Source organism: Portunus trituberculatus, chromosome 3 (genome assembly GCF_017591435.1).
Source record: "Portunus trituberculatus isolate SZX2019 chromosome 3, ASM1759143v1, whole genome shotgun sequence".
NCBI classification, from domain to species: domain Eukaryota; kingdom Metazoa; phylum Arthropoda; class Malacostraca; order Decapoda; family Portunidae; genus Portunus; species Portunus trituberculatus.
The window spans coordinates 6,267,361-6,288,209 of NC_059257.1; the positions used below are offsets into that span (position 1 = coordinate 6,267,361).

Below are 20,849 nucleotides of genomic sequence, written 5' to 3' on the forward strand. Positions count from 1 at the left end.
GTGAGATTAAGTTTTATGTAGTAGCAGGGGGTTTACATTAAGTTAGGCTTTTTAGCAGTGAGATAATGTGAGGTATTAGTAGTGGTTTAGGTTAGATCAGATTTATTAGCAGGGTTAGATTAGGATACATTTAATAAGAGAGATTAGGTTAGGTTATAAATACTAGCAGCAGTTCTAGGCTTATATCAATGAATGTGACGTTAGGGTGTTTATAGTAGTGCATTTCTCCATGTGTGAGGGTCAGGTGCAAGGCATGTGCTGCGAGAGGCTGTAACTGTCAGTATTTTGAACTTTATCTCACAGCAGTGCATAAATATTGCTTATCTGCACCAAAACTACTACTCGGCGTTTTATCTCGAGCACTTTCAAGAGGCTTTGTACGGTGGTGGTGGTGGTGGTGGTGACGACGTCTTGCGGCAGTAGATAGCTTGGCAGTCTCTCGTGGATGTTATTGGTGTGTTAATGGTGTTTCTGGCTCCATTGAAAGTTGTTTGTGTTTTTAATGATCTGTTTATGGTCTGATATATTGACTTACTCCTGTTGGTGTTATTGGTGTTTTCTTGATCAGTGGTAATTTGATGGTGAGTGTGTTGAAGTAACCTTGAAAATCCAGCTAAGCATCTCTGTGGCCTTGATGAGAGGAAAGAACACAAACACACACAAGACTAAATACTAACCAATCACCACAAACTAACTAAACTCCCTCTTTCCTTCCCTAACAGCCAGACCACCACCGCCGCTGCCGCCGCAACAAAAAAAACAAAAAACAAAACAACAACACCAACAACAACAAACAAACAACAAACAACACCACCACACAACAAACAAAGATGGAGGACTCTGGTGGGATGACGACCAACGCACAGGAGTTCTGTTTGCGGTGGAACAACTTCCACTCCAGCCTGGTGACGGCGCTGGACGGCTTCAAGAATGACCAGGACTTCGTGGACGTGACCCTGGCGTGCGAGGGACAGTTTCTCAAAGCTCACAAGATGCTGCTTTCCGCCTGTTCAGTGTTCTTCAGAGACCTGCTTAAGGTGAGGCGGAGAGACGGAAAAGAGGAGGAATTGGAGAATTGTGAGAGAGGATAGGTTGGAGAGGTGAAGAGGCAGAGAAGAAAATAGGTGGAGGAGGAGGAGGGATTGGAGAGGCACAATAGGAGGTATGATTGGAGAGACTAGAGCAGGAAGAGAAAAGGAGGAGGAATTGGATAGGCGTAAGGGGAGAAGACAAGATAGGAGAGATAAGAGAGACAAGAGAAGGAAGAGGAGGAATTTTAGAGGCACAAGAGTAAGAGGAGGAGGAGGAGGAAGAATTGAAGAAGTGTGAGAGGAGGAGGAGGAGGAGAGGCACAAAAGGGGGAGGAGGAGCAGGAGGATGAAGAGGAAGAATTTAGAGGCACAGAGGAAAAGATGTTATATTTTTGACATTAGATAGTCAACATAAAACCTAACATCATTATAACTAGCATTTTCTAACTCAATATATTTACACCATTAGAACCATTATTTCTAGAAAGAGGAAGAGGAAGAATTTAGAGGCAGAGAGGAAAAGATGTTATATTTTTGACATTAGATAGTCAACATAAAACCTATCATCATTATAACAAGCATTTTCTAACTCAATATATTTACACCATTAGAACCATTATTTCTAGAAACATACTCCTCACACCTACTAACCATCTCTCTCTCTCTCTCTCTCTCTCTCTCTCTCTCTCTCTCTCTCTCTCTCTCTCTCTCTCTCTCTCTCTCTCTCTCTCTCTCTCTTGCAGGCTAATCCATGCCAGCACCCAATTGTCATACTGCCGCCAGAGGTTCGATTTGCAGACCTGGAAAAGCTGCTAAGGTTTATCTATCAAGGGGAAGTCAATGTCCACCAGGAGAACTTGGCGAGGTTCCTTAAGACTGCGGAAATGCTCAAGATTCGCGGCCTGGCGGAGGACAGCGAAAAGGTGAGTCTTCGATGGTGGTGGTGTGGTGTGGTGTGGTTTGGTGGAAGTGAAAAAGAAGAGAGTGTGTGTGTGTGTTTTGTGCATGTGTGTGTGTGTGTGTATGTGTTAAGCATGAATAATAATCACACACACACACACACACACACACACACACACACACACACACACACACACACACACACACACACACACACAGTAATAGCGATAGTTTATTGACCAACCAATAAGTAATTAAAAAAAGAAGAAGAAATAGCAACATTAGCAGAAAAATACCAAATAAACACACACACCCACCCACCCACTCAAACCACCATGCCCTTGTCTTGCACCCCACAGCAGCGAGTCCTGCGGTCGTCGTCCCCTCGTCCCCCAGAGTCGTGTGAAGCAGACTCGGTCAGCCCCAAAAGGCCCAGGCTCTCTATCGATGTCCATCAGCCATGCCAGGAGCCGCGAACCCCAAATGACGACAGTAGGCTTTCGGGTGGCGACTCCGATTCTGAGATGATTCCTGTGAAGCAAGAGATGGTGGAATTGAAGGAGAGTGCAGACCCATCATATGAAGGTAAGGTGGCTGACTGGTGGATTGGTGGATGTTCCCCTCTTTCTTTTTTTCATGGACTGTTTTCATCCTTTCTGCCACGGGTTACTTGTTGGTTTATTAGTGTGTTTTGTTGATTCATTTAATTTTTTTTTGTTCTGTTCAGTCTGTCTTGTTTATTTGTTTTGTTTTGTTGTTTCACTCCTTATTGTCTTGTCTTGTTTATGTTTCTCTATCAATTTGTTCCTTTTTGTCCTGTTCACTTGTTTGTCCTGTTTCTGTGTGTTGGTTTCTTCCTTGTTTTTTCCTTTTGCTTTAGTTTGTTTCTGGTTATTTTCTCTGCTTTGTCTAAGAATATGACTTTTATTTATTTATTTCTTTGTCCTTTGTTCCAGTCTGATATTTATTTGTATATATTTGTTTCTTTCTTCATCCATTCATTTTTATTTATTTATTTATTTTTTTTTTATTATTTTTTTTTTTTAGGAATTCACCTTTTTATTTATTTTGCTCAGACAGACGAACAAACTATTTATATATGTGTTAATTTGTCTATTTGTCCCATCATCCTTTTTTCCTAATTAGTGTTTATCAGTGGTTATGCTTTCACATCCCTTTTCTCATGTTTATAATCCTTAGGAATATATTTTGTGTGTGTATGAAGGAAAGTGGCCGAGGATGCACAATAGAGAGGTAAAAGCTTTGTTACTGCATTTATATAAAGATTTGCCATGGCGAGACTCGTGTGGTGATGGTGAGAGGAAGGTATGAAGGTGGTAGACAGTTTGGAAAGGTGGACAATGAAAAAAAAAATAAATAATACAGTAAAGGATATAGATTAAAGATTAGGAAGAGGAAAAGTAGTTGTACCACACGCACACCCACACACACAAACATACAGCCAGCCCCATTAGCCCCTAGTGGAAAAGGACTCATTTGTAAAGCACCCTACTACACTGCAGGAACTTAGGCACACCAAAGCTGCACACACCCCTCCACCCACCCACCCACAGCAAGGCCCCACACACCAACAGCAAACCCCCTTCCCCCACAGCAAGGCCCCTCACACACCCACAGCAAGGCCCAACACACCCACAGCAAGGCCCCCACTCACCCATAAAAGGCCCCACACACACCCACAGCAAGGGCCCCACTCACCCACAGCAAGGCCCCCACTCACCCACAAAAGGCCCCTCACACCCACAAAAGGCCCCACACCCACCCACAGCAAGACCCCGCACACCCACAAAGGGCCCCACACACCCATAACAAGCCTCACAGTACCCCACAGACACACACAGCAAGCTCCCACACACACTCACAGCACACCCACAGCACATAGTGAATACAAGGATAGATTGAATGGAATAAGAAACTTTGTAGATTGAAATTAATAAAAGGTTCATTAGTTTTGTGAAGGAAGACAGGCAGGTGATGGGATGTGATATAAAGATACACAAGACAGGTTAGGTTAAAGTGGGTATAGGTGATTAGTTATTGGCCATGGGAATTAAAAAGAAGGGAGGAAAAAGGCAAGAATGATGAAAGTAAAATGTGGACATGACAAGTTTGACAGGAGAGAGATTAGAGTGTGACAGCTGGTAAATTGTTGGGGGCAGCTTACATAAAGAGGAGGGATGGAGTAATATAATGAGAGAAAAGTAAATGAAAGGCAATAGAATGTGGACTTATAAGGTTGACTGAAGATAGGTTAAGAGATGTTAGGTATATAATCGGGAGAAGCAGTTGTAAAGGAGAAATAAGAAAAAGGAAATGAAAAACAGACATAAAGCACATGTGAAAGAATAAAAACTGTACAGAATAGTGAAAATAGATAAGAAAAAGTATTTGAATGGCTTGAGGCAGAGAAATGCAGTGTTAAGTATCTTATTTTAAAACACTATTGTACTACACCTCTGCTTTCAAAAGGCTCTACTTGAAGTAACACAAGTTTTTAAGAGTGTATTTATGTTTCTAGTGACAGATTAACAAAAAAATTTACAGTATTAGCAGGAGAAACACTCTTAAGAACCTAGCAAATTATTTATATGGCCTTAGAAATTAGTTGTAGGAAGAAAGCAAAGCAATTCTAAATACTGGCTTCACCTTTCTGGGATTATTCAGTCAAGGATGTCATACTGTAAGTCTGTATATATATATATATATATAAACACACTAAAAACTACTCGTATATTCCCAACTTAGGAACAATAATAGACACCGCTGAAATGAGTGTTGATGCTAACATAATCTCAAAACGCTAAGACTTTTTTGGAGGTTAATAGAAAAGATAAATTTTGTGACAAAATAAGACGGGAAGACTTTTTGTGGAGAGAAACAGAGATATTTTGAGACAATATGTGGGAAGGTAAGAGGTATTGGGGAGTGAGAGGAAGAGGTAAGACTTAGCATTAATGTGACTGAGTGAGTGACAGGACATGATAGGTGAGCAACTAGTGTGTGGGAGGAAAGGAGGCAAGACTGGGCATAGTGTGAAATGATGAGACAGAATAGGTGAAAGTGGAAACGAGAAGGAATTTTGTGGGTGAATTAGTGGAAGGATAGGAAGAACAGGTAAGAGGACGGTGTAAATGTATGAATAAGTAATAGAATATGAAGAACAGGTGGAAGATGCGTGTTTAGGAGAGGAAGAGAAAAAGTAAGGTGTAAATGTGAATAAGTAACAAAATAGGAAGAACAGGTGAAAAATGTGTGTTTTAGGAGAGGAAGGGAGAAAGTAGGGTGTAAGTAAATTTATGAATAAGTAACAGGATAGGAAGAGCAGATGAAAGATTTGTGTTTTAGGAGAGGAAGAGAGAAAGGTGTAAATGTGAATAAGTAACAACAAGAACAGGTGAAAGACATGTTTAGAAGAGGAAAAGAGAAAGAAAGGATGTAAATGTAGGAGTGACGGAATAGGAAGAACAAATGAGAGAATTAACATGTTTAGGAGAAGAGGAGAGAAAAAAAGAAAGCGTATATAGAACAAAAAGCAGAATAATAATCAATAAATAACAAGATAGTATAGAAATTGAGGTCTGTTATAATTTAGTCACGAATTTAAAACAATACATAGACAATTCTTTTCTAGTAATGTAACAGCAAAAAGATAAAGAAAAGAAAAAACAGATTCCAGTTACAAAGACAAGCATCCAAGTGTCTGAAAAATCAAGCAAATTAAATCCCAGTGGTGTGTGGCTGTGTGAGAGAAGATAATGCTGCAATATTGTAGTGGGGGCCGTGATAACTAAGCCAAGTGCGTTAAGTCCTACTGATGTCTGGCTGTGTGAGGGAAGATAATGGGGTGTAATAATGATGTTGCAGTTGGTAGAAAGGGAGATGATTATGCGGTGTAGGTGGTTGTGATTAAAGTAAGGTGTGTTAGGGAAGGTAATGATGTGGTGTTGTGATTATGGTGTTGCAGTTGATAGGAAGAGAATATTTGTGGTGTTTTGATGGTGGTAATGATTAAAGTAAGGTGTGTTAGGGCAGGTAATGATATGGTGGTGTAATTTTGGTGTTGCAGTTGATAGGAAGAGAATATTTGTGGTGTTTTGGTGATGATAATTGTCTTGAACTAGTAAGGTTATGTTGTGGTTATGGTGTCACAAATGCTAGGAGGAGAATACTTGTGGTGTGTGTGTGTGTGTGTGTGTGTGTGTGTGTGTGTGTGTGGTAATAATTGTCTGAAGTAAGGTGTGGTGTTAGGGAAAGTATGGATGTGGTGTGGTTATGGTGTTACAATTGCTAGAAAAGGAATATTTGTGGTGTGTTTATGGTTGTACTATTTGTCTGAACTTGTAAGGTGTGTGAGGAAAGGTAACAAACAAAATGATGATGTGGTTATGGTGTTACAAATCCTGGGGAATATTTGTGGTGTTTTGATAGTGGTAATAATTGTCTTGAACTAGTAAGGTGGTGTGTGATTATGGTGTTATAAATGCTTGGAAGAGAATATTAATGTGGTGTTTTGTGGAGGAGGAATGAATAGGAGGGGAATTAGTGAGAAATGACTGGATGTTTAGGAAAAGGTAAAAAATAGATAGAGAAATAATTGTGGTAGGTAATGAAGCAAATGTTTATGTGATTGTAATGATGGTCTGAACTAGTAAGGTGTGTCAGGGTAGGTAATGATGCAGTGGTGTAATTATGGTGTTGCAATAGTTGTGATGTTTTAATACTTTCTAGTATACAGCATTAAAATCAATAGGAGTTTGTTACAAGTATCTACAAGTGAAAATGAAGAAATAGTAGGAATAAAGAGTAATTTTGTATGTGGTTTGATGTGTAGAAGTGCCGTTAGAGTGAAGAGAAATGGCCCTGAGTGGTTTGTCATGACAGAACAATGGGGAAAGGTTAATTGAAAGACAAAGGTATCTACGAGTATAAGGAAAATAAATTAACAGAAAATTACATGGAAAATTATGCTTATGTAGATTTTAATTTAGTTTGTGTATGTGTCAAAAAGTAAAGGTGAACATTTGATAGAAGAAAAAAAAACTGGATATGCACAAAAGCAAATAAAGAAAAATCTGAATTGGTTAAAAGAAAGAAAGGAAAAACTGAAACACTAAAGGGAAAAGTACAAGAGAAAATAAATAGATAGATAAATAAATCTAAGAGACTCGCAAACATTTAACTCGAAAAGGAAGAAAACTTAACTAAACACAAATAAGGAGAAAAATAAACAAAAACTGCAATAAAAGAAAATAGATGAAACCAAGAAATTCACAAATATTTAACTCAAAAGAAAGAAAACTAAAATAAGCACACAAAAAAGGAAAAAAGTAAACAAAACCTACAATAAAAAAATAAATATAACTAAGAAACTCATGAACACTTTGAAAAGGAAAGAAATATTTTACTCAACACACAAAAAGGGGAAAAAAAGTAAAACAACGAATATTTAGTTGAAAATGAAAGAAAATTTTAACAATGCACATATAAAAAGAAAAATAAAGAAAACTGCAATAAAAAGAAAATAACTAAGAAGTTTGTGAACATTTAACTGAAAAGAATAAAAAAAAATTGACAACACAAACTAATGAAAAAAATACAATAGAAAAATAAATTAATAAAAAGATTCGAGAAAGAAAAATTTTAATCTACACAAAAATGGAAAAAAAAACTAAGGAAACTCAATGAACATTTAACTGAAAACACAAGAAAATTTTACTTAACGCACAAAATTAGGGAAAAAAAAACTTTAAAGAAAAAATAAGGAAACAACAAATAAACTGAAAACAAAAGAAAAATTTTACTTAACGCACAAAATTAGGAAAAAAAATAAAAAAGCAGAAACTCATGAACATTGAACTTAAAAGGAAAGAAAAAATTGACAACACAAAATTAGAAAAAAAAAATAAATAAAAATAAATGAATGAATAAAAAAAAAAAAAAATCATGAACATTTAACCTGAACCCTTTGTGTCTTCATTTATCTTCTGCAGGAGGTGATAATGAAGCTTTTGTCCCGGAAGCTTACATGAGAGAAGGTGGGTCAGGCTCGTCCTCACAGCAGTCTCAGCAGCAGGCACCCCCCAATGCCCCCCCTCCACCTGGGCCGCTATTACCATCGTATGTTCCACCTCCCCAAGTCAAGACACAAGATGGTGAGTAGCCGACCCTATTTTGATCTTAGTATTATCTTTGCTTCTCATTGTTTGATTTATGGATTTTTTTATATTTTTATTCTCTCTCTCTCTCTCTCTCTCTCTCTCTCTCTCTCTCTCTCTCTCTCTCTCTCTCTCTCTCTCTCTCATTTTCTTTGCTAATATTTTTCTCTGCTTTTTCATTTATTATTTTTATTATTATTTATTTTTGTTTATATTTGCTTTACTATCTTCAAGTATCTAATTTTACTTTTTCTCATCAGTGCTTTCTCTGTTATTGTCACGTTTCCCTGATGGATGAGGAAAGTTGCAGGCTTGCCACACTCACACTATGAATAGGTCCCAGATTTGCATTCATTGTAATTGTATTGTTAAAGGTGGCAGTTCCAAGTGACTGAGTTGAGCTGCTCTCTCATCCATCAGTGAAGGCTCTGGTCTGTGTTTGTGCATGACTATTTTGTAATTGATGTATAGTGTTGGACAGCAGATGGTGGGTGGTGGGTACTATATTAAGATATCATGAAATGTATAAAGGTGTATACACACACACACACACACACACACACACACACACACACACACACACACACACACACACACACACACGTACACATGTTGCCCTGTGTGTGCACGCTTCCAGTCTTGGCAAAGACTGGGAGCACTATGGTGGAGTGGTCACTACCTCCCCCACTGCCACCGTCGCTGCTGCAGGGTGAGGGAGGGCGGAGGTAAGTGGGGGCTAGTGGGGTGTGGGGCTGCTGGAGGAGCCAGGCAAGTCTGGCCCATAAAGGGGAAGAAAAATGGAAAACCCGTTTGATGTTTTTTATCCAGCAAGCGAGGAGCAGCATCCTCAAGGAAACTTAAGGAACCTTTGTGTGTGTATATACAGTATACTATATAAATATATTTATTTATAAGTAACCCTTAAGTAGCACCTGCCTGCCTTGTAGTCCACCTGAGAAAGCACAGGTGGGAGAGGTGCTGTAGTGTGGCACTGTAGTGCATAGCAGACTGTAGTGTTGCCTTTGTGTGTGTATGTATGAGTGAGTGTGTTAGTGAGTGAGTGAGTGAATGAATGAGTGTGAGTGAGTGCGTGGTTGCGCCTGTAGTCCTCACTAACCTGCACCCTTACTGCTGTCTTGTGGTCATTGTGTCTCCTGCTTGTGCTGAGGACTTGTCAGTGTATACATTAAGACAAGTGTAGGTGCATGGTCTGCCTCACACACCAACCCTTCGATGACCATGTTTGTAGAATGTTTGTGACATAACAGCCTGAACCAGTGAAAAACAAACAGTGGACAGTACTGTCCTTGCCATTAACCGGTGGGGAGTGTCTTGAGGGATACTCTCTGCCAGCGTTATATCTGTAACTTGTCTCAGACTCAGAGAGGGAGAGCCTCGTCTTGTCTTAGAGAGTGACAAAGCCAAGGCGGACTGTTCCCGGAAAGAGAGTTCAGTCAGGGCGTCACTGAAAGTTGTTGTTTATGGCGCAAGCATTCTTCCAACAAGTGTTCTTGCATCATTCCCTGTGGTTCCGTTTGTGGCCGCGGAGGGGGTTGCCCCCCCAGCAGTCCCCCCCGCGGCTGCGCGCGCTGATGCCGCTGTGTGTCTCTTCCCCAGGGCTCTGTCGCACCCCCCCGCACCCCGTGGGCGGACTCATCAGACGCTTTTTGGAAGAATGCTTGCAGCTCACTGAGCCGGCGCCACTGCTGACCTGCTATACGGGGCTGGAGTCCACGCCACACTTCCAGCTGCTCCGCTCCGTAGCAAAGGAGTGGAGCTACTGCCGCAACGCCACGCAGAATTACACCTCCATGGGCGGCTCCAGCAAGCGGCAGCGGGCCACCTCGCGCCTCATCGAGACCTTCGAGAGCATAGACTCGTTACGGACGCAGCTGGCGCACTACATGCACCAGGTGATCCTGCTGGAGATGGCACAGCCCGGCACCGTGGCCAAGGTGTGCCGTGCTGAGATGCAGCTGCAGCAGCACCACCAGCAGGCCAGCCAGCAGGCCAGCCAACAGGGGGAGGGGGGCCAGGAGGGGGGTGGGGGCAGCAACAGCACCGGGGAGCCAGCCCTGCTGGACCTGGCCGAGCTGTCCGGGATCACCCCCGACCAGGCCACCAACTTCAACAAGGCGACGGAGGTGATGAAGCAGCTGCGCAAGCTGTACTTCGATCAGTCTCGCCGCCTGGCCGTGCGCATCAGCCAGCTCAAGAAGGGCCGCCAGCAGTCCCAAGAGCGCATGCAGCGACAGCAGCAGATGCAGCAGAACTACCTCCAGCAGACAATACAGCAGTTGCAGCAGCAACAGCAGCAACAGCAGCACCAGCAGCAACACCCACAGCAACAACAGCAACAACAGCAGCAGCAACAGCAGCAGCACCAACAGCAGCAACAGCAACATTCACAGCAGCAACAGCACCAGCAGCAGCAGCAGCAGCAGCAGCAACACCACCAGCAAATGGCCACACACCAGATGGCCCAGGATGGCGCTGCACAGCTGCTGCAGAGCCAGCTGTCGCTGCACCACCTCCACCAGCCGTGGTCAGACTAGTGGTGGGCATAAGGCTGCATCCCCAGAGCCCGCCGCCGCCGCCGCCGCCACCGCCACCCCAGGGCCGGGCCACCACCAGACCACCACCCCGTGCAGCCTGCACCACCACAATCACACCACCACACCACCACCACCAGGGCCACACCACCCCTCCCCCACCACCCCCACCACTGCCCCTTGAAGGACGAGCCAGCAGTGGATATGCAACAAGAGGCGCCCACAGACAGACGGACCGGCAGACACGGGCCGGCCGGGAGGGACTGCCGTGCCCCTGTGTTGCCCCAGTGATCTATGCATTGTACAGGAAGCAGCAGGGAAGCAGAAGGCAAGCAGGATGACCTTGATCTCAGAGGCCAATGCGATGGAACAAAAGAGAGACGGAGTGTGTGGCGGCACACTTCAATATGGGCAGCGCGCAAGGATGCAGTGTTCCAGTTAGTCTTTTGTGGGTGGGGGTTAGGGGGGTGGGCACTTTTGGAGAGGGTGGGAGGTGGGTGAAAAAATGTGCTTTTGTTAAAGGAAACATTTTGTACGGCGCACAAACTCAGGAAGCAACAGGGCATATGTATTCCAATTGTGGGAATTAGTTTAAGCTGCAACATCAGATCTTTAGAACGGGTCTCTCTATTTCTCTGCCTTTCACTCTTTTGCTGTCTGATTTATCTTTGTTTTGTCCTTCTTTTTTGTCTTTTTGTCTCTCTAACACTCACTCACTCACTCACTCACTCCTGCCTCATCACAGAAAGGCTTGGTTGGTTGATGGTGTTTTGTGTTGTGCATCTAAATGGAACACTGTATTCTTCTCGCAAAGTGTTGTCGTGTGGGTGACTCGACGGACTCTTCAGGTATTAATGCTAATCAAAGTCTCGTGCAAGAAGGAAAATGGACCCAAGAGGAGAGACAGATGAAGAAACTGGAAATATTTATATATATAGTATACATGCATATACATATATATACGTTCGTGTACAGTGAGAACAGAAAATGCGAAACAATCCCTTGTCAGGAAAAGAAAACAAAGAGGAAACTCTAGGGATAGATTTTTTTGAGCACCTGGCGAAGGCGATGTTTGTTTTGGTGCCCCGAGTGAGGGACAAAGTGAGAGCGTGTTTAGTCTCCACGTGCAAGAGAGAAATGCGCTTCTCTCTCTACCTCCTCTCCCTACCTCCTCCCCAGCCCTCCGTACCTCTCCCCCCTCTCTCTTCCAGTATATTGCAACAGTATGCTGTAGCAGGGATGCCCTCGGCTCCCACCACGATACGTGAGAACGATCACACAAACTTTATACCTCAAGACTCTACCTGTAAAGATAAAAACAAAACAAACCAAGACATTATAAAAACCGACAAAAAAAAGAATCTATTTTATTTACTAGCATTATATACGAGGTGCTTTGAGCCCAGTGTCTTTAGTGATGTAGATTTTGGCTAGGCTTCTATTATTATTACCGTTATTATTATTATTACGTATCATCATCATTATTATTAGTATTGTCCTTATCACCAGTGTCATCATTAGTACTGTGGCTTCATGAGTGAGGATTTACGTTCGACGTTGCGTCACGTCACGTCACGCCAGACCATACGAGCCACACATGACGCGTGGAGGGCAGGAGTTTTTGTTTAGGCCTGCGCTACCACGTGCCGCCCCCCACCCAGATCACTCTGCCGGCCGTAGCGGGTGCCACTCAGGCTCCTCGGGTGTCTCCCAGTAATGTGTGAGGAGGCTGATGCATTGACAGAGGGACAAACACCCAGGGAGCGTGGTGGGTGCTGCAGGCGGCCCCAGGGGTTGTTCCAGTGAGAGGCGGTGTTTGGGAGCCCAGGCCTCAGTCTCGGTGGCTCAGACCACAAGCGACACGAGCGCTGGGCCTGCCGCCGCACCTCTGGCCACGCGTTGGCTCGGCCCTGCAGGGTGTAAATAAAGAATCGCACGTATGCACGCACCTTCCCTGCCCGGCCGTGAGGCAGCGGCAGCAGCGATCGGGCGGGCATCAGGTAATTCCAGTTCAGGTTTTATTATTAAACTTACGGGTTTTGGACGGGACTCAAACAGGGAGGAGGCTTCGTGCGGCCTGTTTTCTGTGGCCCATAGCAGCAGCAGCAGCAGCAGCAGTGGCAGTGTTGCTGTCATGAGGGTTGACGGGGGTGTTGCTGCCCCCAGCCACACCCTCACAACACTGCAGGCAAGATACATAGCTATATACATAAATATATATAATAGTATATATATATATACTTGTACACATACACATTACTTGTTATTTTGGGCACAAAGGGTACCTCTCTCTCTCTCTCTCTCTCTCTCTCTCTCTCTCTCTCTCTCTCTCTCTCTCTCTCTCTCTCTCTCTCTCTCTCTCAGCCCTGAGTGCTATGTTCCAGTGCTTCACGAAGTCCTCCCTCATTTGATAATATTTTCGTTTCTTTTCACGTTCGACCGACCGATGCATTTCCATGTGTATCTTTTTGAGAAGCTGCGACGTGTGGCGGAAACGACGCAGGGAAATTTAGCGTCGGGAAGCCGAGTGTCAGTCGACAGGCGACCGATGGTTGTGCGTCACATTAAGTACAAGTAAACAAAAAGATATAAATAAATAAAAAAATGAATACAAAAAGATACAAACAAAAAATATTTACATGCGTACATACAAATAAACATGCAAATAAGACAAAGAAACGAAGTACATTCATGTTACGTACACAAGATGCTGTGTAGGGTGTGTGTGTGTGTGTGTGTATGTATGTATGTATGTATGTATGAATGAATGCGTGAGTGAATGCCTCTCCACAAAGTACCAATACCTCAGACTATATGTTGTCAGTGGCCCTCTGTTGCTGTGTGTGTGATGCTGTGGCGCTGACTCACCATGGAGCCGTGCCAGATACTGTGGCTGGCTGAGAGGTTGATGGGAGGATGGGAACACGTCTCTCTCTCTCTTTATCTCTTTCTGTCTTTCTCACCCTGTAACTGTCTGTGTCTGTCTGTCTCTTAATGTCCCATCCACCCTTTGCACAAACACAAACACTCATGGCCCATGGAACACACACACACACACACACACACACACACACACACACACACACACACACACACACACACACACACACACACACACACACACACACACACACACACACCCGTGCCCCCATAGCAGCCTGTTCGACCAGCAGGACCCTCACTGCGACACATACATATCCAGGGCTCCTCACTAAACGGGTACTTCTCTAAATACAAGGTTCACTCTAACAGGGTCCAGCAGGGTGCCTAGCAGGCCACCCGTGTCGTCGTGGCGCAGGGACGCTGAATTCTGCCTCCGTTGTTCCGTTTTCTTTGAGCCTCTCGTGGCCGCAGCGGTGTTTGGGGCTCTTGAGAAGGGCCGCCCCGTGTTTGTTTTTCCCCTCCCCCCCTCTGTCTCGTTTTTAGAATAAATTATAATTACTCTGGTCTCTTGAGCCAATTTCTTGGGTGCATCTACCTCATGTGGTCTCCTCTGTGGCTTTGTGTGACCCCTTCCACGCTGTGTTAAGGTCCTCCACATAATCAAAGTCAGGGATTGAACTTAGAGTGTCTGCTGATCAAATTCTGTGATATGTTCAATGTCTTCTCAGGATCACAGTAGATAATGGCAATCTTCCCGCGTCAATCCGGCTGGGTTTCCGAAGAGACACTTTGTACCTCGGGTTGGCACCGGCCCCCGACGGCCGGCACCGAGCCGAGGGTGTCTGCCCGGCCGCTGGCACCAGTGCCGGGCAGGCGCTGCTGGCCCCGGGTGCCCCGGCCCCCGAGGCAGTGCCGCCGCAGTCATCCCGGGAGTAGCCAGGCACGGTGGGAGGCGTCCGTCAAACCCAATGTGAATATTATCCTGCAGGTTTTAAACATTCAGGGTCACGTATTGTTATATACAGCAACTATTCTGTCAGGGGTTCTTGCAATATTCAGGTGAAGATACCATAGTTTTTGTAATTTTTGCCATGACATGCGTGCGTGGGGCCCACCCATCCCCGCCCATGGTCAGGAGCCCCACCCCGGCCCATGTCTGCTGTGGCCTGCAGCCGTGGCCCACAACCCTGGCTGTGTGCTGTGGCTTGCAGCCTCACCCCAGTGCTGTGCCACGGCTGCAACCCATGTTGCCATGGAACGGTGCGGGGTCCCGGCCCCGGCCCGTTGGCCGCGGCCCACACCTGCCGCGGCCCACACACCCGTGGCCCCCACGCCCGCCAGGACAGTTGCTCGTTGAGCCGGCAGTTGTGAACTGCTCAGGTGATACATTACTTGGTAATTGATAGCCATGCAAATGTTTTGCTGTTTAGATCATGTTGTGATGTTTCTCGGTAAGAGCACCGCGGCGCCGGGCCAGCCGGCCGCCTCATGTTATTAGGTTCTAAGTTTTGTATTTGGGTTCGGCGGAGGCACTGCGCTTCCCTCGTCCAACATTCCGCGTGTTCCCAGACGGGGAGTGCGTGTGGCTGGACCTTTTTATAGTATTTTGTATTTGATTTTGTTAATTCTATATGAATATAGTTTTTGAGTTACTATCAGTGATAGTGTATATTTTTTAAAGTGCAAAATTTTTAAATGATTTTTCTTGTTGTGCTGCAGGGTGGGTGGTGGAGGAAGAGGCCGGGGCTCTGAGCTAAAACACTGCATAACCTAACATGACATGACATGACGTAACGTAACAGTACAGTAGAGTACAGCACAGCACAGCCCCAGGCAGGCCCTGCACGGCCCCGCCCGCCAACACTTTGGTACCAACACCCCTGGCCTCTGCCTTCCGTCCCCAGCCCTTTAAAGTTTCCAAGTAAATATATCTTAGTGTCTAACGATAAACAGTATATGGGTTTGCTGCGTACAAAACAAATAGCGTCGCCTATTTGGTGTAATACGATTTTTAACGAGACCCGTTATCACCATAGAGGATTAGGGTTCCGATAGCTTCATTATGTCCGTTGTCAGTCTCTAGTCCTCATCTCTCCATTTTAAGCGTTTGTAACCCCTGTATCTCCATATATGTACTGACATTTAATGCAAGGTTAGCAGGGCTGGCTCTCTTGCTCTGGCAGCAGGACTGTGGCGACTGTGGCCTGCCTGCCTGCCCACCTGCCCGCCTGCCTGCCCACCCGCCTGCCCACCCTCAGCTTTAAAACACAACCTCACTCTCTTCTCTCACAAACCTATTGCTCAATGGCACTCAGTTGACCACCTCCAGCAGGCGCCAGGCAGCGGTGGCAGGGCCAGGCTCTCTCTGGCTGGCCCTGCACCACCCTGGTGACCCAAGACCAAGGGATGGGCAGACCAGTGTGGGCCAGACCAGTATTACATACCGCAGACCACTCAGGATACAAGACCAGGTGGCTGAATGAAGCTTGACTCACAGACCAGTAGGGACAGACCAGTATTGAGACCTTAGACTTCCACACACCAAACACCTCACACCACACACTCAGACATATCTGAGTACCAGACCAGTATTTGCAGCTCACCTCTCTGTGGCACAGGCAGCAGTGTGACCTTTACCTTCCTCATGTGATGCACTGAGGATTTATTGATTTTGTTTATTTGAATGTGGATGACAGTGATAAGGAATGGTAGATGTGCATTTGACCCTGTGTGTGCAGTGCAGTGTTTGGTTGCGGCTTATGACACGGGTCTTCATTGTGTGTTGTACTGTGCAAGGAAGGAGTGAAGGAGGCAAACCTAACACTCTCTTTTAGTGAAGTTTAACACCAGCACCAAAACACAGCTTAACTTACCTCTTTTCATGTGTGTGTGTGTGTGTGTGTGTGTGTGTGTGTGCGTGCGTGCGTGCGTGCGTGTGCCATAACATTGTTGGTCTTACTAACATTACTTAATTGTGAGCTGCCAAACTTCTACTACTTAAAGTGAAATTGTTATGTATCTTAACTTCAGGTAACATTATTGTATATGTAATATCTTAAATATTAATTTACTTCAAAAATTATTATTATCAGGTAACATTTTTATATACCTGATATCTTATTAATTAACTTTGAAAACAATCATTACATCTGAAACAAGTAAAAATGAGACTGGCTTCTCTATCAACTTCAGGTAATACTTGTTTACCTTAGATTTCATTGGTTAAACTTAAAGACACTTGTTACATTACATCTTAACCAGGTAACACTAATATTTACCTGAAATTCTTTTAATACTATTTGAAAGGCTTATAAAAATTAACTTCAGGTACCACTGCTATCTATCTGAGACTTAATGAATAACTAAGAGCAGAAGTCATGCTTCTTGTATTTACTTATCACCAGTACCTTTATTTTATCCCATTGCACATGAGCAAGGGCAAAGAGAGAGATAGCCTGACTCACAAACATGGTCAGGTGGCTGCTAATGAAATACCTCATACATTCAGTAACAAAGGCAATTATTAATTTTATTGTCGAGCTGCTTCTGAAATACCTCATAACACAGTTTGTATTTGTAGGAGTGTGGTGAAGTGTGTTAGGAGGACAGGCTGGGAGAAGCAGTACTTTATTCTATAGTTTTTGGTATCTAAATTATTGAATATAGTACATGTTTCACCTGTGGAGTAATGCCTGACGAGAGGAAATGTAGAATGAAACAGAAGTACTTTACAGTTTCAGTTCTCTCCTTCTTCAGTGTTTGTAGTAAGGAGTGACTGAATTGTTGAATAGAGTACGTCTGTTTCATCCTGAGGAATATAGGGAGTGAGGAGACATAGGATGAAACACAAGTACTTTACACCTTCAGCTGCTGCTTTCTTCAGAGTCTAGAAAGTAACAGGTGAATCATTTGTAAAGTACTTTTGGTTCAGTAATGATTGTAGTGAGAAGTGTTAGGTGAAACAGAGGTGCTTTGTGTAACAAAGGCAAATAAAGGAAGACTTGAGACACTTGTAAAGTACTTCTGTTAGCGTTTTAGCCCTTCCCTTCTTAAAAAATAAAGAAGGTAAGAGCTGAAACACTGCATGGCACTACTGTTTCACTGTTTTTCTCACCAGCACATAGCACACCACAGGTTTAAGGCAGGAGAATATAGAGCTACAGTATTAATGCACTGACTGACTGTCTTATGTATTTATCTACACCACCTGATGACTTGACACTAACACTGCCAATGATGCTCTCCCTCACTGCCTGCTCTGTGTATTCCTGTTTTATGTGCAAGTTTCTACCAAAGCAGCTTAGTTCTGAGATAACAGATTACTTTTTTTTTAATGAGAGTAATTTGATGTCTTATAACTTGGTAACAGTGTTGGTAAGGGATGCAATATTACATAACCACATATTTCACAGTGAGATGGGAATATATAGACCATTTAGAGAGTGGGAACACCAGTTAGTGGCAGTGTTACCATGTCCCCATGTCCTTAGCTGGCTACGTTGCTTGACTCAGGGTAGGTGCTTGGAAGAGAAGCTTAAGGGGGACAGGACAGTACAGAAGACATTTATATTTCAACACCTCAAACATTACCTAAGATTATTGAAATGTATCATGAATGGAAGACAAACTAGGTAGACTAATAATACATTATATACCTCAAGACTTTCAGAAATATGCATTAGACTGAAAATTTTTTGTGAATTGAAGAGAGGACACTATACCTTACCACCTCACTAATACACGAGGCTGTTGAAATGTACCAGGAAGTGATGACAAGTTAGGCCGACGGAATACAGTATACCTCACAGCTTCACCGATATTTAGACTATGGAAATGTACCATGAATACGTGCCACAGTATTACTACTAACACCTTACCATGACTACAAAGACTCAGTAGGAGAGACAAGCGACCAAAACAAAACAGTGCCAATATGAAGATGATTTTTTTTTTTTTTTTTTTTTTTTTTTTCTGAGCCATTGTGACTTTTGGTTCAGTATTGGTGGTGTTCTGGAGATTTAAGAACCACTGAACCTTAGAACCAAACTGACTGACTACTGACTAACCAACTACAGGCCAGTAAATTTATTTGGGTCTTGGGCAACAAAAAAAAAATGAAAGGTTCCATTCTCTCTTTCTCTCTCTCTCTCTCTCTCACTCGCTCGCTCTCGCTCATTTCATTTTAAGTATTGATTCTCTCTCTCTCTCTCTCTCTCTCTCTCTCTCTCTCTCTCTCTCTCTCTCTCTCTCTCTCTCTCTCTCTCTCTCTCTCTCTCTCTCTCTCTCTCTCTCTCTCTCTCTCTCTCTCTCTCTCTCTCTCTCCTCTCTCTCTCTCTCCCTCTCCTCCCTCCTTTCTTCCTTTCCTCCCATTGTCTCATTTCATTGTATCTGCCTTTCTATTGATCTCTCTCTCTCTCTCTCTCTCTCTCTCTCTCTCTCTCTCTCTCTCTCTCTCTCTCTCTCTCTCTCTCTCTCTCTCTCTCTCTCTCTCTCTCTCTCATCTCATACATACATACATACATACACAGCAGGCAAAAGACCCCTGTTATACACACACACACACACACACACACACACACACACACACACACACACACACACACACACACACACACACACACATCACTATTACCATTACTACCTCACACCGCCAACCGCCACTACCACCACCACCACCACCACCACCACCACTACCTCACACCTTACCACCACCGCCACCACCACCACCCACCACCACCACCACCACCGTTCATTGCCAGAGCAGAGAAGTCAGTTCTATCATGTTGGTGTTGTAGTTGTAGCTGATAATGTGTAGCCTATGGATTATAAAGTGTTTGCAAATGGCCCAATGGCTAGAGGCCCCCTGGGTATCTATTCAATGCATTTTTTAGTCTCGAATATGGAAACTAATATCTATTAATAAATGAACCTAACTTAAAAAAATAAATAAATAGAAAATGTCGTCTTTTATTTCACCGGTTGGGTTTTTTCCCCTTAATGGTTGTGTGTTTGTTGGTGTCTTGTCTAGTTTTGGTGTTGTTGTTTTTTTATTTTATTTTATATATTTGTTTTTTTCAAGAGGTTTGTTATTATTTTTTCTAATTTTACTGTTTTCTCAATTATTTTGTATCTGATAACCTCATACAGTTTTTTGTTGTATATTTCCTGCTCTTGTTATCTCCATGAAATTTCCTTGTGTTTGTTTTTCTTTTCAATAATTTCTCTTCCCTATCCTTCCTTATAATCCCAAGGTTGTTACATATTTCTTCCTTTTTCTGCTTTGTTTTTTTCTTATCCTTTACACATCACTTCCTTATCTCTTTATTTTTGGTCTCATAACACAAGAATGAACAAATATGAACAGATAAATTTTAACCCTCAAGGCCGCATGTGATAAGCTACCTTGATTATTTAATTGACCATACCAGTTATTTCTAGTAAGAGTTCAAAGTACTGTGGTTTTGTCACGACAAAGGTTGGGAAAGGATTCATGCTGTTTTTTTAGTGATGAGGGTAGAGAAAGTAAGACAAGTGGTAAATTTGTGTATTTGAAAAAAGTATCATTAGTTTTTGGTGCAATAAAGGTTGAAAAATAAGATAATTGTGGTCATTTTTTCATTTTAAAGGTGACATCCTCTGTACGAGCCTCTGGTTAGTACAATGGTAACGTGCTGGCCTGGCATTGCTTAGGTCGGCAGATTGAGTCTCATTTGGGCTCATGAGTTTAACCCCTTGAGTGCCATGATGCATTTTCTTATTCATTCTGCCCACTATATGATGATTTTATACAGCTTTAGAAACTTATGTGGGGGATTAAAATAGTGAAGACTGACCATTAATCTTCTGACCTCCATAGACCCTTCCTAATGTCAATACAATGGTCTAATCATATTCAAATCTCAAGGTAAAAATGTGTCCCAGTATTGAAGGGATTAAGCTGTGTACTGGGAGGTTACTGCAGTGATTGGAGTGGTACAGTGGGGAGTTCGGTTCTGGCTGACATTCTGGAGAGCATTGGATGGGATGGATACTGGAACTAAAACCAGCGAACTTTAACTTTTTAACCATTAATATCCATAGAGTTTTTGTGGTGATGAGAGAAGAAAAGATGAGATAAGTGGTAATTTGTAAGCATATTTCAAAAGGTATCCATAGTTTTGTTGCAATAAAAGTAGAAAAATATGATGATTTTTTCATTTTAAAGGTGCCATTCATACAGTTTTGGGGTGACGAGAGCAGAAAAAGTAAGCAGTGTGTGAATTTTAAGTATATTTCAAAAGGTATCACTAGTTTTGGTGTAATGAAGG

The 20,849-nt window shown here is 43.2% G+C and overlaps 1 protein-coding gene across 4 annotated transcripts in view; it reads left to right on the forward strand.

Annotated features, from left to right (window-relative positions):
• The window catches only part of LOC123508834 (mediator of RNA polymerase II transcription subunit 12-like), a 47,830-nt gene that overhangs the window by 6,573 nt on the left and 20,408 nt on the right, over positions 1–20,849 (forward strand). For 2 of the 4 annotated variants that reach the window (XM_045262792.1, XM_045262802.1), the window contains exons 2-5: positions 723–1,037; positions 1,775–1,954; positions 2,291–2,516; positions 7,943–8,104. In XM_045262792.1, the coding sequence (XP_045118727.1) occupies positions 831–1,037; positions 1,775–1,954; positions 2,291–2,516; positions 7,943–8,104 (775 nt within the window). In that variant the 5' untranslated portion in view covers positions 723–830. Of the gene's footprint in view, positions 1–722; positions 1,038–1,774; positions 1,955–2,290; positions 2,517–7,942; positions 8,105–9,724; positions 19,013–20,849 lie in introns of those variants that run through there. The other 2 variants (XM_045262774.1, XM_045262783.1) reach the window with 2 other exon arrangements.